Raw genomic sequence first — 14,431 nt, forward strand, 5'->3', positions numbered from 1 at the left:
CTGCTCTCACCCAAATAAATTAAGGGGAACATCAAAATATCTAGAATTTGACAGTTCTCAGCTTTTAAAAATAACATTTTAAAAACGTAAACCTATAAACATAAAATGGAAACTTAGGAGTAAACACTTCTCTCTTCTTTTTAATCCCCTAAAGATTTTGGACGTGTTTCTAATTTCACTGTCAAAGATGCTGTATCCCCAAAAGCTAAACTGAGGCTGTGGAATGTATCGGGTAGCAGCTAAGTAAAGGGGTTAAGGGCGTGGGATTTGGAGTTGGCCAGCTCTGGGATGCAATACCAATCATTGCCATTTTGTGTCCTCTGCAACATAGATACGGCAACAGTTCACACCTCACAGAGTTGTTTAGAGAATTGAATTCATATGACATTCTGGGAGGGGAGAGTGTCAGGTGCTGGAAATATTTCTCAGGTTCTTCTTTCCTTCCTCCCTTTATTTCGTCTTGTCCTCTTCCCTTTCTTCCTCCTTCTCTCCTTTCCCAGGACACCAAGGTGGGAGCAGATTCTTCTGCTCATCGCTATGGATTAGTGATTTTCAAACGGTTTTGTTTATCAACCAATAATACTTTTTTAAAAAATATATATATGCTAGGTATTTTATTTATTTATTTATTTATTTATTTTTGGCTGTGTTGGGTCTTCGTTTCTGTGCGAGGGCTTTCTCTAGTTGCGGCAAGCGGGGGCCACCCTTCATCGCGGTGCGTGGGCCTCTCACTATGGCGGCCTCTCTTGTTGCGGAGCACGGGTTCCAGACGCGCAGGCTCAGTAATTGCGGCTCCCGGGCCTAGTTGCTCCGCAGCATGTGGGATCTTCCCAGACCAGGGCTCGAACCCGTGTCCCCTGCATTGGCAGGCAGATTCTCAACCACTGTGCCACCAGGGAAGCCCCCAATAATACATTTTATTATTGTGATTAGGATGAAATTTCTTCTTTGCATTTGCAGTTCCCCTCTCCAACCATTGCTGCTTCATCTCAGAAATTTCTGGATACTTTTTTTTATTAGTTCTTTTTTCTTTTTTTTTTTTTTAATCATCTGTAAACTACATTTATTGTGCTTACTGGGCACTGGGCACATCAGATACAAAAGAGTTGGGATGGGGGCAGGTAAGAACTTAAGAAATTAAACATACACATTAATTTTACCACGAATTCTAACTACTAGGGAAGTACAAAATTTGTACAAGTTATGCTTTATAATGAAATTTTGATGTCCGTCAAAAGGATAAGCTATACATACAATGCAATCAAAATGTTTTAAAATTGTGCTTAATATCACAGAACTACCCTGAAATGGGTTGATAAAATGCCTATACAGCATTATACACATATATTTCACATTAAAGACTGCTTGTAAAGTACAAATGCTTTGCCCCCGTTGCTGAGAAATCTATGGCTGACAACTGTATGTGCAGTTCCTCTAAGAAACATCGCAGCATTTGTAGCCCATCTCTCCGTTAAACTCCACCTTATTTTAGTTTCACTTACTATCGAGTTCTCTTCAGAACCGTTTATATTTCTTTTGTCTGATCATCTTCTTCGAGTTTCCTGATTTCATTTTTTAAACAATTTATAGTTTCACGACTTGCTTTTAATCTCTCCTTAAGCTCTGCAATTTCAAAGTTTTTTTTTTTTTTTTTCGCAGCTTCTAATTTTTCTCTGGTTTTCACTTCAAGTTCTGCAAATTCTGTTTCATGCTTATAGGATCCTAAGGTAAGCTGATGAGATGTTGTTAATAATTGTTGTGTCATCGCTGTTGTGTCTTGAAACATCATTTCGTCATAGAGCTCTGAAACCACTGTCTTTTTTCCCAGCATTGCATTGGTGTCTGATTGAAATAGCTTTAATTAATGATACAGGGTTACAGGTCTTTCATTAGGATCAATGAAAAATATTTTGATGACTATTTCGAATTTACCCCAACCTGTTTCAGTAATTTCATATGGAGGCTTAGTAACAACTCTTAAAGGACTGCCATAGCTTTCATGTAATTTAAATTGGATTTTCTTCACATGCTGACATATCCTCATTTCTATATGGTTTTGCATATACTGTCCACTGATGGGTGTGCCCATCCTCTTCTCTTTTCTTTCCAAAATATCGAGCAACATTACCATAAACGATTGGTTTAACGATAGTAACCCCTTTCACTCTCCCGCCGGAGTCAGGCCCAGATTCGGCCATTCTCTTGAACATATTGTCCTACGGAAGAAGCCGGCGCCGCCAGGGAAAGAGACCGGGGTGGCGGACTCGCCGCTCCGCTCAGAAGCCCCGCGCCTCCCGCGCGGTACCAGGAGGAGGGTTTCTGGCCGAAGGAGGATGGGTCAGCAGGGCTCGGGGTGCTGAGGGATCACCAACGCCTCACCGCGGGGGGAGCGTCGCGGAGAGGAGAGCGGGACCTTTTATTAGTTCTTCACTTTCAGGTTCATTCACTAAATTCCAGTCTACACAGGGTCTTTGGGGAGGTGGAAATGTGTGGGTAGCTTCCCTTGCCCACTGAGTTTGTGCCCGTGCTTCATCCCCGGAGTTGACATAGTCTAGGAGAATCTTAGGGCCCATGACCCCCCTCCACCCCATCAGTGACAAAGTGCCCCAGAGCCTCCACCCTCGCCTCCCTTTTCTCCCTTCGTTGCTCAACCAGCAGTTCCTTGCCCCTTCAGGACTCTTTGCTCCTCTCCCAAATCCCTGCTCTGGTGGCTCTGTCTTATACTCAGTCAGGGCCATTTGCCTGCTGAGTGGGCCCAGGAGGTGTTGGGGGAGAGTAAGGGGCTTCTGCTCTACCGGTAGGAGACAAAAGCCCTCCGAGTGAGTGATCTAAAAGCCAACCAGACTGTTTACCTTGTGAAAACTTCTGCTGGCAATTTTCTGTACCTATTTCTACTAAAAAAGTTTCTCTATTTTTTGCTTTGAGAGTACACGGAAGTATTTTACTTTCTTACATTTATAAGGTGTTGGCTTCCAGGAAAGGGAAGAAAACTGATCATTCCACCACTATAATGGCATAGAAGCTTGTTCACTCTACACACACTCTCATGGAGCTTGTCATATGCTCCTTCCTCAATCTTGGTGTGAGGATTATGACTCTAAAACCTCAGCATGGATTTTTGGCACAAGAAAGATGAAAGTTTCTGTGTCTCTCCGGCCTTACTGTACCTGCCCATGAAGTAAAAGATTCAGTGCCGTGGGGGCTTCTTGCATTCTCAGATTAATCTGGAATCACTGGGCTTGCAATTCCTCAAGACGACAACTGGATGGTGCTCAGTAGTGACCGCCTCTTTAGATAGAGCTTGTTTCTCCCCAGTTACCCACAGTCCCCACCACTCCCTATTGTATTACACCAGGCCTATGTTATTTGTCTACAATTTCATTAAGCCCTGTGTACACGTTTGAGCTTCCAAGACATAAGATATATCAATCCTTTAACTAAATTTTGTATCTCATTAGCCTTTTGACTTTCAGACCTGGAACCAATTATTCCCCACCCACCTTTGGACATCTATTACTAGAAATACTGTATTACTGATCCAATATCAAATTCATGCTGTTGAGTCTCAGCACTTTCCAGGGTGGAGTGACCAAGGACCCACTAGGTCCCAGCAGATGGGAGTGCAGTGATGAATCTAACATCTTAAATGAAGCTGTAGAGGAAAAAAAAAAACACATTTCTTTTCTACTCCATGTTCCAGCCTGTTTGATTCTTTCATGGGTCAAAGACTGCCACTCTAGCGGCACACCTGGGCCAGTGCCATGGGCTGGCTTCCTAAGCTTCATTGGGCCATCTGCTCCGAGGTCTGCCATTTCCCCAGGTCACTACCGCCGAATGGTATGCAGGTCTCCACTCGCCTGGAACCTGCTGCTTTTCTCCTTCCCAGTCTCAGAGAAAGCATCCCTCCCTCTCTCCTTACCCTGAAAGACACTCATGTTCCTCAGTACCTGTGGGGTGCTAAGCATCATCTCTGAGTATCTTCCAGCAGTGTCTCCCTTCTATCCAATACAAATCTCTGAAATGAAAAGATACATATATATATATATATATATATATATATATATATATATATATATATATATATAAATACTAATGACCTAGTTGGCTACCGGAAAACAAAAGGAAAGATCAGAACATGCACAAATCAAGACATTGATAAGAAGCCTAATCGTTTGGGGCTTGTCTGGAACTTGTCATCCCATGATCATTCCTTGGTTCTAGGCCATGTGGTGGGGTGATGCTGTAGTAGGTAATGTGCACATTTGGCTAATGCTCTGATACAGAGATTTGAAGAGACAAGAATGTGTTTATTTTGTTGCTGTCTGCTTTAGGAAATCAAGGACTGTGGACTGATTGTGTCTCCTGCCATCCCTGAGAATTTTTCTCACTAAACGGGTATTATTCTGGGAGGTGGATCTAACAGTTTACAAAAATACTCTGTATGGGAAATGTCATATGATATTTCATAATTAGAACAAGTTTCAGAAGAGAGCAAGGGTAGTTTCACTTTAGGAAATTATAGTAGTTAGAATATGAGTGGGGGAATTTTCTCATTGCCAATTGATCAGCTTTTTCGGGGGGAAATATCTGGGAATGTTCTCCTCTCAAGGTAAGTAATAGACCATGACCCCACCTACAGTAGCATTTCCTATTGGCCCTCTCAGCATACCCTGCCCACACAGGCTCATGAACACACACGCACACACACGCACGCACGCACCACCAGTTATATGAATGTGTTTTTGGATTTGAGCGTACATGTGTTCTCTCTGCTGGACAGAAATGTTGAAAGTTAGCATGAAGGATAGCAAATGCAAATGGAAGAATTGTACATCTCTAGATGATACGATTTGCAATTTGCAATGTAAGCTGGCAGGAACTGGGTCTTCACTATAGGTGAGTTTTTTTCGGTAGTGTCATCCCTTGGTAGCTATAGCTCCTTTTAATCATGACTTTATTGGACAATTTTGCCCTGACAGGCTGCCTTGCTCAGGTGGACAGAGTCTATGAGGTGCTATTTGGACATTTGAAAGTCAATAAGAGTGAAAGACACTAGGCTTGTCCCCAACTAATTAGCTGGCCTCAGGAGAGTTCCCATGCATTTGAGAGCTTCCATATAATCCAAGAGGGTAGGGGCCTTGTGAGCCTAAGCGCTAATTTTCCACTAGCATTACAAGGTCTGGCAGATGGCAGGCTCTCAGCAAATGTTTCTTGGGAAATGACCACAATGAATGAGAACTGAACATGCCTGGGCACCCACTTTTAATGATGAGGTGGAATTTGCAAGGAATTGCGGATGAGTCCAGGCTGGGTAGGAATCCAAGTTCTTCTACTCTCACGGGCAAGGTACTTATTCTTTCTGATCTTGAATTTCTGCTACTCTTAGGAATATGGTAAGGATTAAGTAAGTATTCAATTCACAAAGTACTTAGTGTAACGTCTTCAGAGGATATATGTAGAATGTTAAATGAATCACGTTTGTCATATATTTTCATGATTGAAGCCAAGTTCTTAATTAATTACCCATAAGTATATAACCTAAGAGAACATTTAATAATTACTATGATGTTTTAGGTATCATGATAGAATTCGTGATAAAACATGCTGAATATTCTAGTAACGATTATAATTAATAATAGCAACACTACTGTTGTTGCTATTATCTACTGTCATCTACTGTTTACACACCACTTAACGTGTTTGTACTATGCTAAGGACTTCTTACGGGTTATTTCATTTCAACTATACAACAGCTCTATGAAGGAGGTACAATTATATTTTTTTCTTCAGATAAGAAAAATGAGAGGCGGATGGATTAGATAGCTGCGCAATCATACACCTAATATGTGACAAATCAGAGCTCAAACTCAAGTCTGCCCTAGAGCCCATCCCAAGTTCCCAAATTTTTATTGCTTTTTAGAAAAGCTATAATTCTACAATCTAACTCATAGTCATAGATCAAAAAAATTCTGAACTCAATGAAACCACTTATACACACATCGTTTTAAGTTTTATTTATACTTCTTAGTTCAAGAATTACACACTAGCCAACATTATTATATATTTACATGCTGAAAGTGGCTGTAATGTTTAAATCCAAGAAAATAATTCTTATGTGCTACGCATTTATAACCCTCATTTGTTACTATCTCATGTATCCCAGAGATTGTAGTAGTCCTGTTTTTTAGAAAGACATGAAAATAGATGCAATGATATCCACTTGTGTTTTGCATTTTCTAGCCATTGGAAAATGTGCATTATGTGCATATTAAGAAAGGCTACAAGGTAATTAGTAAGGCTGATAATCACTACATTGTGAAGAAACTAGAATATCACTTTTTATAAAAGGACAATTCAGAACTGTGCAGGGACAATATTCATAACAGAACTATTTAAACACCCATGCAAATAAAAACTTTAAAATGTTATGGAATTTAAATTATTTTCAACTTTGAATTAATATGTTTAAAATGACCACTGAACTCAAATTATTGAACTAAAAAGAGAAAGATACAAGCTGATGAAACTGTCAACTTGCTTCAGATGGTGCCAGGACACACATATGGGCATCAGAATAATGACATGTGACAGGAAAGAGACATTTGGTTTTAAAGTTAAAAAAACACAAAGATTTGTTCTTCATTTTGGATCACATTTACCTTTTTCACAAAACAAATTCTCAAAGCAAATTAAAACCCGATGTCAGCGTTTTGCATTCATCTATGGATTTACAGAAATGTTTTACTTCAATTTGCAAATAACTAATAGATATTTAAGTGTTTTTTTTTTTCTTAAATGACTTGTTTAGTGTGGTATCTTAATTAGCATTCTGTTGGCTCCTTACTACTTTTTACAATGTTCCTAGTGTATGTGGAAAATATTTTTTAAACCTTTGGTGTGAAGCAGTGTCTTTTTTTCCCATTTTCCCTCATTTTTTCTTTTTCCTTTCCTTATTTATTTTTTAATAATTCTGGAGTCTTTGGTTAAAAGGAACAATACTACCTAAGGACAAAATGCTATTATTAAAAAAAGGTCTTCTCTATGTATTATGTGTAACACATTTCTGGAGCGGGTATGAATAGTAAGCATTTTTATTTCCTCAAGTGCCATCAATATAAACCTTTACTCTTTGAAAATTGAGATTTAAGTTATGATCTTTGATTTCTTAAACTCTTACATATAAAAAATTCTATCAAGTAATCAATGATCATTTCTGCTTTTCCCAGTTGCCATTTCTAAGGCTATCTCTTGGTTGTTTCATCGACTACATAAACACTATAGTATTTCCCATAGAAGGGGCAAGAGTGGGAATGACTGAGCTGGCAAGTAAAAGAGTATGTGTGTTGTGTGTGTGTGTGTGTGTGTGTGTGTGTGTGTGTGTCTGTGTGTCTGTGTGATAGCAAATTGAAACCCTTCTGTCTGGGATCCCAAACCATTTATGCAAAAGGATGTTTAAATTTCTCTGCTGGGGCTGCAGCAACCGTACTTAGTAAAAAATAAATAAAAATTAAGGAAAAAAAACCTAAACAATTATTTGTATCTATCGACTATTCATTTACAGCATGTTTAATTATTTACATAATAACACATCAACTTAAGCCATAAACAGAATTAGCGTGTTACCTTACCATAAAATACAAATTAGAAGTTAAAAATATTTAAGAAATCTGTTTTAATATTTACACACGTTCAGTGAAAGTTATGGTTGCTCACATTACATGGACTCTGTATACTCAGCAAAATGGCATGATTGCTACAGTTGAGAGTATCTGCCCTAACCAACATGGTGGGGTTTAGTTATTTTTTTTCCTCCTCCTAGGAGGAATTTTTTTTTTTTTTATCATTTTGTGTTTTCTTAAGACATTTTTCTTTTTAAATCACCAATGGACAATGTTATTTGTTTCCTTGAAAAAGAATAAGTAGACAAGCAATGTGAGAACTAGTTAATTTCCATGTTCTGAGGTACAGTACTATTGTAGTGTCAAACTGTGCAGTGGTTCATAAGAACTGTAGGCATTGATTCGCTGATAGAGAAATGCTCAGTACCCTGTATTACTTGTTTCAATATGTTGATTTGTCAGTTGCCAAATGAAAAATATTCATACACTGATTTAATGAAGGAAATAAAACATATTAGCTTATTCCTTTTGTTTTCCAACATATGAATGCATTTATATGTATGTATGTTTACATGGATCTATATATACACATATATACATGTAGATATGTTGTAGACCTGTTTGTTGGCTGTTTTTGTTATTGAGTATGACTTTAATCATAAAATTGGACAACAGTTACCTATAGAAAATGGAAATTGTCTTAGTTGCCAATTTAATGCGGGTCTTGATTAAAATAAACGTGACTCATTTCCCCATTATGCATTCCACTGAACTTTCTCTATGCATTGTGCTTTTGTAAGCTGACAGATTTTTTTGTGTTCCTAATGCTAGAATGTAAAGTCTTCCGGTTCCTAAACCATTTTTATTATTATTATTATTTTTTCACTTAGCACTGCTTTTGAAGAAATGAGAAAAGGTCTAGATGGCACTGCTTAAATCTTTTCCCGTTATTGAATTGCAGTACAAAGAATTGTAACATTCCTTATGCAAACACATGATTATGTTGCATGAGTTTTCAGTTCTGAAAATGCATTTCATACCTACTAGCAGTCATGTACAATATATATACAGATTGAGATCAAAGATTTCATTTAGACTGTGCATTTTAGAGTCAGAATTTGCCTATGAATTTCACAAAGACGAAAAACACCTTAATTGCTGGCTATCTGGCTGTTTTTTTACCAAAAGAAAAACTATACATATATGTATAAACTGATAGTAATACCATATCAGAATTGCCAAAACACACGTTTGTGGTCCTCAAATTTAAACACTGGATATCAAGCTGACTGGTCTTTTTGAAGACTTAAAGATCTAGCACCCCTCCCTGGCCCTCCCCCAATTTGGTGACTAAAATCCAATTCAAATACAATAAAAATACAGTTTAAGAATAAATTCTATATCTACTGTTATCTCTGGGCAGGATGAGGCAGTTTTTTCTACCTACATGGTTACTGAATGCCAATATATGGATTTCGCTCTAGGGCTTCTGTTTCAAGGTCCCATCTTCTCCTTTTCCCTAGATTTTTCTTATCACTGCAGGCGGAAATGAATCCCTGGTCATATGCTTTTGAGGCTCATGTTGCAAAGCTGCTTCTGTCCACTTTGATCTAGATTTCTCTGTTGACTTCCCTGGACATCAAAATTTTGTTGTAACCATAATGACAATATGAAGGATTTTTATGGCTTTTATGATAATTGCAATTAAGAGCCCACTTTTAGATTGGAGCTCTGAGTTGTCTCTAGAAAAACCTTTCCAGAATGGCATTTTGGAGTTGTACACCTGAGTTGTCAATATGCTCCTTCCTGATATACGCTACTCAAACTTTAAGCCCTAGTGACAAGGGGCAGGCACTTTTATTAGCGTGATGTCCCAAAATGATTGCCCAGGGGAAATTGTGTCCCCGGAGAAACTTGAGGAATCTCTGCTCTGAGCCCAGGGGCAGCATGTAGGTTGGATTCTGCCCAAAGATCATACTCAGAGGTGTTCAAGTGTATAATCAAAAAAATAAGGGCCAGAGTTCCCTATGCTGGTGAAAAAAAATATCATCCCATTTGGGGGGGGGGCAAATTCAGAAAGCTGGATGCTAAACCTTTTTTTTTCTCTAATAGTGGAAATAGAAGGGCAGCAGGACTCCATCATATTTGAAGCTGCTGAATCATCAGGGAAAGAAAACATACATTTTATCCACAGGCAGATACTGGTCTTGGCTACTATGCACAATTAGGGATGTTACTCTGAAAAGAAGTGTTTATTTTTTAAATAGAAATAGCAAAGTCATCCTCCAAGAAAAAGTTCAATCAAATGAAACTCTAAGGAAAAATGCCCAATTCACTATTTTCTCCGAGAAATGCAAAATACGAACCGCACACTGACAGAATAAAATATATTAGCTTATTCTCTTTCCTGTCCAACATATGAATGCATATATCCAATTAGTATAGAAAGAAGCACAATGACATAATTTAAAAATTGAATAAAAACAATACATCGTGCCTGCCTGATTATGTTATATATTTTTCTGCAGTATCAACTGAGGCTCATAACATTCACCATGTTAATGTTATTCTGTTTTGCATGACTTTTCCTATTTTCTTTGATTAGGCAGATTGCAACATACACAATGAAATCACCCTTAAAAAAATCAAACCCAGCAAACCTACAAAGTAACCCTACTTGTGCACATAATCTTTGAAGTACTGTTTGCTATGAAAGATACAAAGGTGAACTTCACTGCACATAAGGAAACATAGTTCTCTCAAAAGCTCTCCAAAGCCTTACTTTGTCTGTCTCTTAAGAATATAATCAGAATTTCAGAAGCAAGAAAAGTTGGAAAAGACCATTAATCCTCTAAAGAAATGAACAAATCCTTCCTTTGAAATAACCTATTAAATTCAGAAATAAACTGTAGGAAAATGTTGTAGAGACAGCTGACACTGTCTGAGAAAAGCATCCTGTTTGCTAGCTCTGTCTGTGCTTTATATTCATATACTGGAATGACTCCCAGTGTAACCTAAGATGCTTCTAATTCCACTAACTTTTCTATTTGGGGGTTGTCTTTTTATTAGATAAACTATAAAAACCTCTCTAGGTATGCTGTCAAAAGCTTGTGAGGTTGGAGGAAAAAAATGTCTCCCGCTCTACCTTTCGCCACTGAACACAGTATGTGTGGACCAGATGCTGCAAGGGGCTGGTAAGGGTCATGCTGCTCACTTGCTTTAATTTTGTTACAACAGCTGTTTCTGGATTTTCCACTCTGCTCTGGGTTATTAACTCTTAGTTTAACGACCTCGGAAATAGCCTTTTAGAAAAATTCCTTTGGCCCCCATGCATGAAAACGTTCAGAAGTCTCCCCTTCTCTAAATGTCAAAGTGGAAGATGTTGGAGTTGATTCCTATGCTCAAGCAAACAGAGCCTGGCCAAAATGGTTTCCTGAGTCTCTGTCTTGACTCTCCCTATCCTGTTTGAACTACATGAGAACCTTCTACAATCCAGCGGGAATTAACTTCCCATGGCACCATTATCACCTTAATAAGACAGGCATAGACCATCTTCAGTTAGCATGTCTGCGTAGCACGGCAGATCACATGCCAACCTTAGGAAAGAAGATGGGAAGTATCTGGGTATGACCGCTTCTCTGCAAAATGACTGATGACGCTATTGACCCTTCTAGAGTATCTTCTAAATGACTGCCCTCCGTATAGGCTGTGTACTAAGCAGATAAAGTGGGACACTCAGACTCAGTCTTGCCAGCATGTGTACAAATCACTTGCATTTTAACTGGAAAACCACAGGGACCTTAGTGTATTCATGACTTAGCAGAAGCAACCCAAATGGTATGAAATGGACCACAGGATAGGCCAGCAACTAAGGTATTTTAGCATCACTTTTGTCCTGGAGTGATGTGTTTTCCAAGTTCTACGTCAGGCTGTACAACTGGTTTGAGGAGGAATCTAGTCCTTGCTTCCCATGGGAGGCTATGTTTTAGTTCACATAGTAAAGCCAATAGACGATGTTGAAGAAGGAAAAAACCACTGGGAAGAATATGCGGGACCACCGATCTATGGCATTCACATCAGTCAAGTCGGGGATGGTGATTTTCAGTTGGGAGGCGCGTCTCCGCAGGCGGCTTTTCTTCTGTGCCACGTGCCGTTCCAGGGCATTTCGGCCAAAACTATGCCTGGGTAACCCGGCTTTCCGATACTGGATGCTGGAGGCATCGCAGGCCAGCATTGTGCTCCTGGGGTCTCCAAGTCCCAGCACAGCCTCGGAAGTGGCCATTTCATTTTTTATCTCAAGAGTGCTCAGTAATATGTTCTCATGGGGGTCCATCTGGAAAGGAGAAGAACCAAACAAGACTTTCAAAATAATAAGCCTTTACTGGTGATTATCACACAAGGCACTATGATATGTAGTTTAGAAATTTATCATAGTGGTTAAGAGAACTGGATTTGCAGTGACATGATCTAAATTTGAATTGTGGCTCTGCAACTATCACCTATGTGAGTTTCAGCTTCTTCATTTATTAAATGGTATAATAATCCAACCCTAGAGGATGGCTGTAATGACATAAAGGTATAATAGATTGTTGCGAGTATCATTTTCATGATTTCTACTTAGAGCATGCAGAGAAATGGAAAGCATGACCCCCGTTTAAAGAATTTACAGTCTTAATTACAACTACCTAAAAAATTAAACTGAACTAGGTATGAAATAGCATTAGAGGATGAATTACTGAATTGTGCTCAAAATAGAAGCCTAACTACAGATGAAATCATGATAAAACTAGAACTAAAAACAGTAGGTAAGGAGAGGTCTTCAAGATGGCAGAGGAGAAAGACATGGAGATCACCTTCCTCCCCACAAATACATCAGAAATACATCTATGTGTGGAACAACTCCTACAGAACACCTACTAAATGCTGGCAGAAGACCGCAGACTTCCCAAAAGGGTCTTTGTGCCCCAGCCGGGTGTCAGGACTGTGTCCCTGAGGTGGGAGAGCTGAGATCAGGACACTGGTCCACCGGAGACCTCCAGGCTCCACGTAATATCAAATGGCAAAAGCTCTCCCAGAGATCTCCATCTCAATGCTAAGACCCAGCTCCACTCAAGGACCAGCAAGCTATAGTGCTGGACACCCTATGCCAAACAACTAGCAAGACAGAAACACAACCCCACCCATTAGCAGAGAGGCTGCCTAAAATCATAATAAGGTCACAGACACCCCAAAACACACCACCGGATGCGGTCCTGCCCACCAGAAAGACAAGATCCAGCCTCATCCACCAGAACACAGGCACCAGTCCCCTCCACCAGGAAGCCTACACAACCCACTGAACCTACCTTAGATACTGGGGGCAGACACCAAAAACAACGGGAACTAAGAACCTGCAGCCTGTGAAAAGGAGACCCCAAACATAGTAAGTTAAGCAAAATGAGAAGACAGAGAAACACACAGCAGATGAAGGAACAAGGTAAAAACCCACCAGACCAAACAAATGAAGAGGAAATAGGCAGTCTACCTGAAAAAGAATTCAGAGTAATGATAGTAAAGATGATCCAAAATCTTGGAAATAGAATGCAGGAAATACAAGAAACGTTTAACAAGGAACTAGAAGAACTAAAGAGCAAATAAACAATGATGAGCAACACAATACATGAAATTAAAAATTCTCTAGAAGGAATCAATAACAGAATAACTGAGGCAGAAGAACGGATAAGTGATCTGGAAGATAAAATAGTGGAAATAACTACCACAGATCAGAATAAAGAAAAAAGAATGAAAAGAATTGACAACAGTCTCAGAAACCTCTGGGACAACATTAAACCCACCAATATTCAAAATACAGGGGTCCCAGAGGAAGAAGAGAAAAAGAAAGGGACTGAGAAAATATTTGAAGAGATTATAGTTAAACACTTCCCTAATATGGGAAAAGAAATAGTTAATCCTGTCCAGGAAGCGCAGAGAATCCTATTCAGGAAAAATCCATGGAGAAACATGCCAAGAAACATATTAATCAAACTATCAGAAATTAAATACAAAGAAAAATTATTAAAAGCAGCAAGGGAAAAACAACAAATAACATACAAGGGAATCCCCATGAGGTAAACAGCTGCATCTCTCAGCAGAAACTCTGCAAGCTAGAAGGGAGTGGCAGGACATATTTAAAGTGATGAAGGAGAAAAACCTACAACCAACACTACTCTACCCAGCAAGGATCTCATTCAGATTTGACAGAGAAATTAAAACCTTTACAGACAAGCAAAAGCTAAGAGAATTCAGCACCACCAAACCAGCTTTACAACAAATGCTAAAGGAACTTCCCTAGACAGGAAACACAGGAGAAGGAAATATCTACAGTAACAAACCCAAAACAATTAAGAAAATGGTAATAGGAACATACATATCAATAACTACCTTAAATGTAAATGGATTAAATGCTCCAACCAAAAGACATAGACTGGTTGAATGGATACAAAAACAAGACCTGTATATATGCTGCCTACAAGAGACCCGCTTCAGACCCAGGGACACATACAGGCTGAAAGTGAGGGGATGGAAAAAGATATTCCAGGCAAATGGAATTCAAAAGAAAGCTGGAGTAGCAATTCTCATATCAGACAAAATAGACTTTAAAATAAAGACTATTACAAGAGACAAAGAACGACACTACATAATGATCAAGGGATCAATACAAGAAGAAGATATAACAATTGTAAATATTTATGCACACAACATAGGAACACCTCAATACATAAGGCAAAAGCTCACAGCCATAAAAGGGGAAATTGACAGTAACACATTCATAG

The 14,431-nt window shown here is 39.0% G+C and overlaps 1 protein-coding gene and 1 pseudogene across 3 annotated transcripts in view; both read right to left on the reverse strand.

The window, feature by feature from the left end:
* Positions 1–1,492: 1,492 nt before the first annotated feature.
* On the reverse strand, positions 1,493–2,246 carry LOC137758566 (YEATS domain-containing protein 4 pseudogene; annotated as a pseudogene).
* Positions 2,247–11,604: 9,358 nt separating this feature from the next.
* Positions 11,605–14,431, reverse strand: part of GABRB2 (gamma-aminobutyric acid type A receptor subunit beta2) — a 283,498-nt gene continuing 280,671 nt past the window's right edge. For all 3 annotated transcript variants that reach the window (XM_068534582.1, XM_068534583.1, XM_068534581.1), the window contains one exon: positions 11,605–11,952. In XM_068534582.1, the coding sequence (XP_068390683.1) occupies positions 11,605–11,952 (348 nt within the window). The remainder of the gene's footprint in view (positions 11,953–14,431) is intronic.

The sequence above is a fragment of the Eschrichtius robustus genome, chromosome 2, assembly GCF_028021215.1.
Source record: "Eschrichtius robustus isolate mEscRob2 chromosome 2, mEscRob2.pri, whole genome shotgun sequence".
Lineage (NCBI taxonomy): Eukaryota > Metazoa > Chordata > Mammalia > Artiodactyla > Eschrichtiidae > Eschrichtius > Eschrichtius robustus.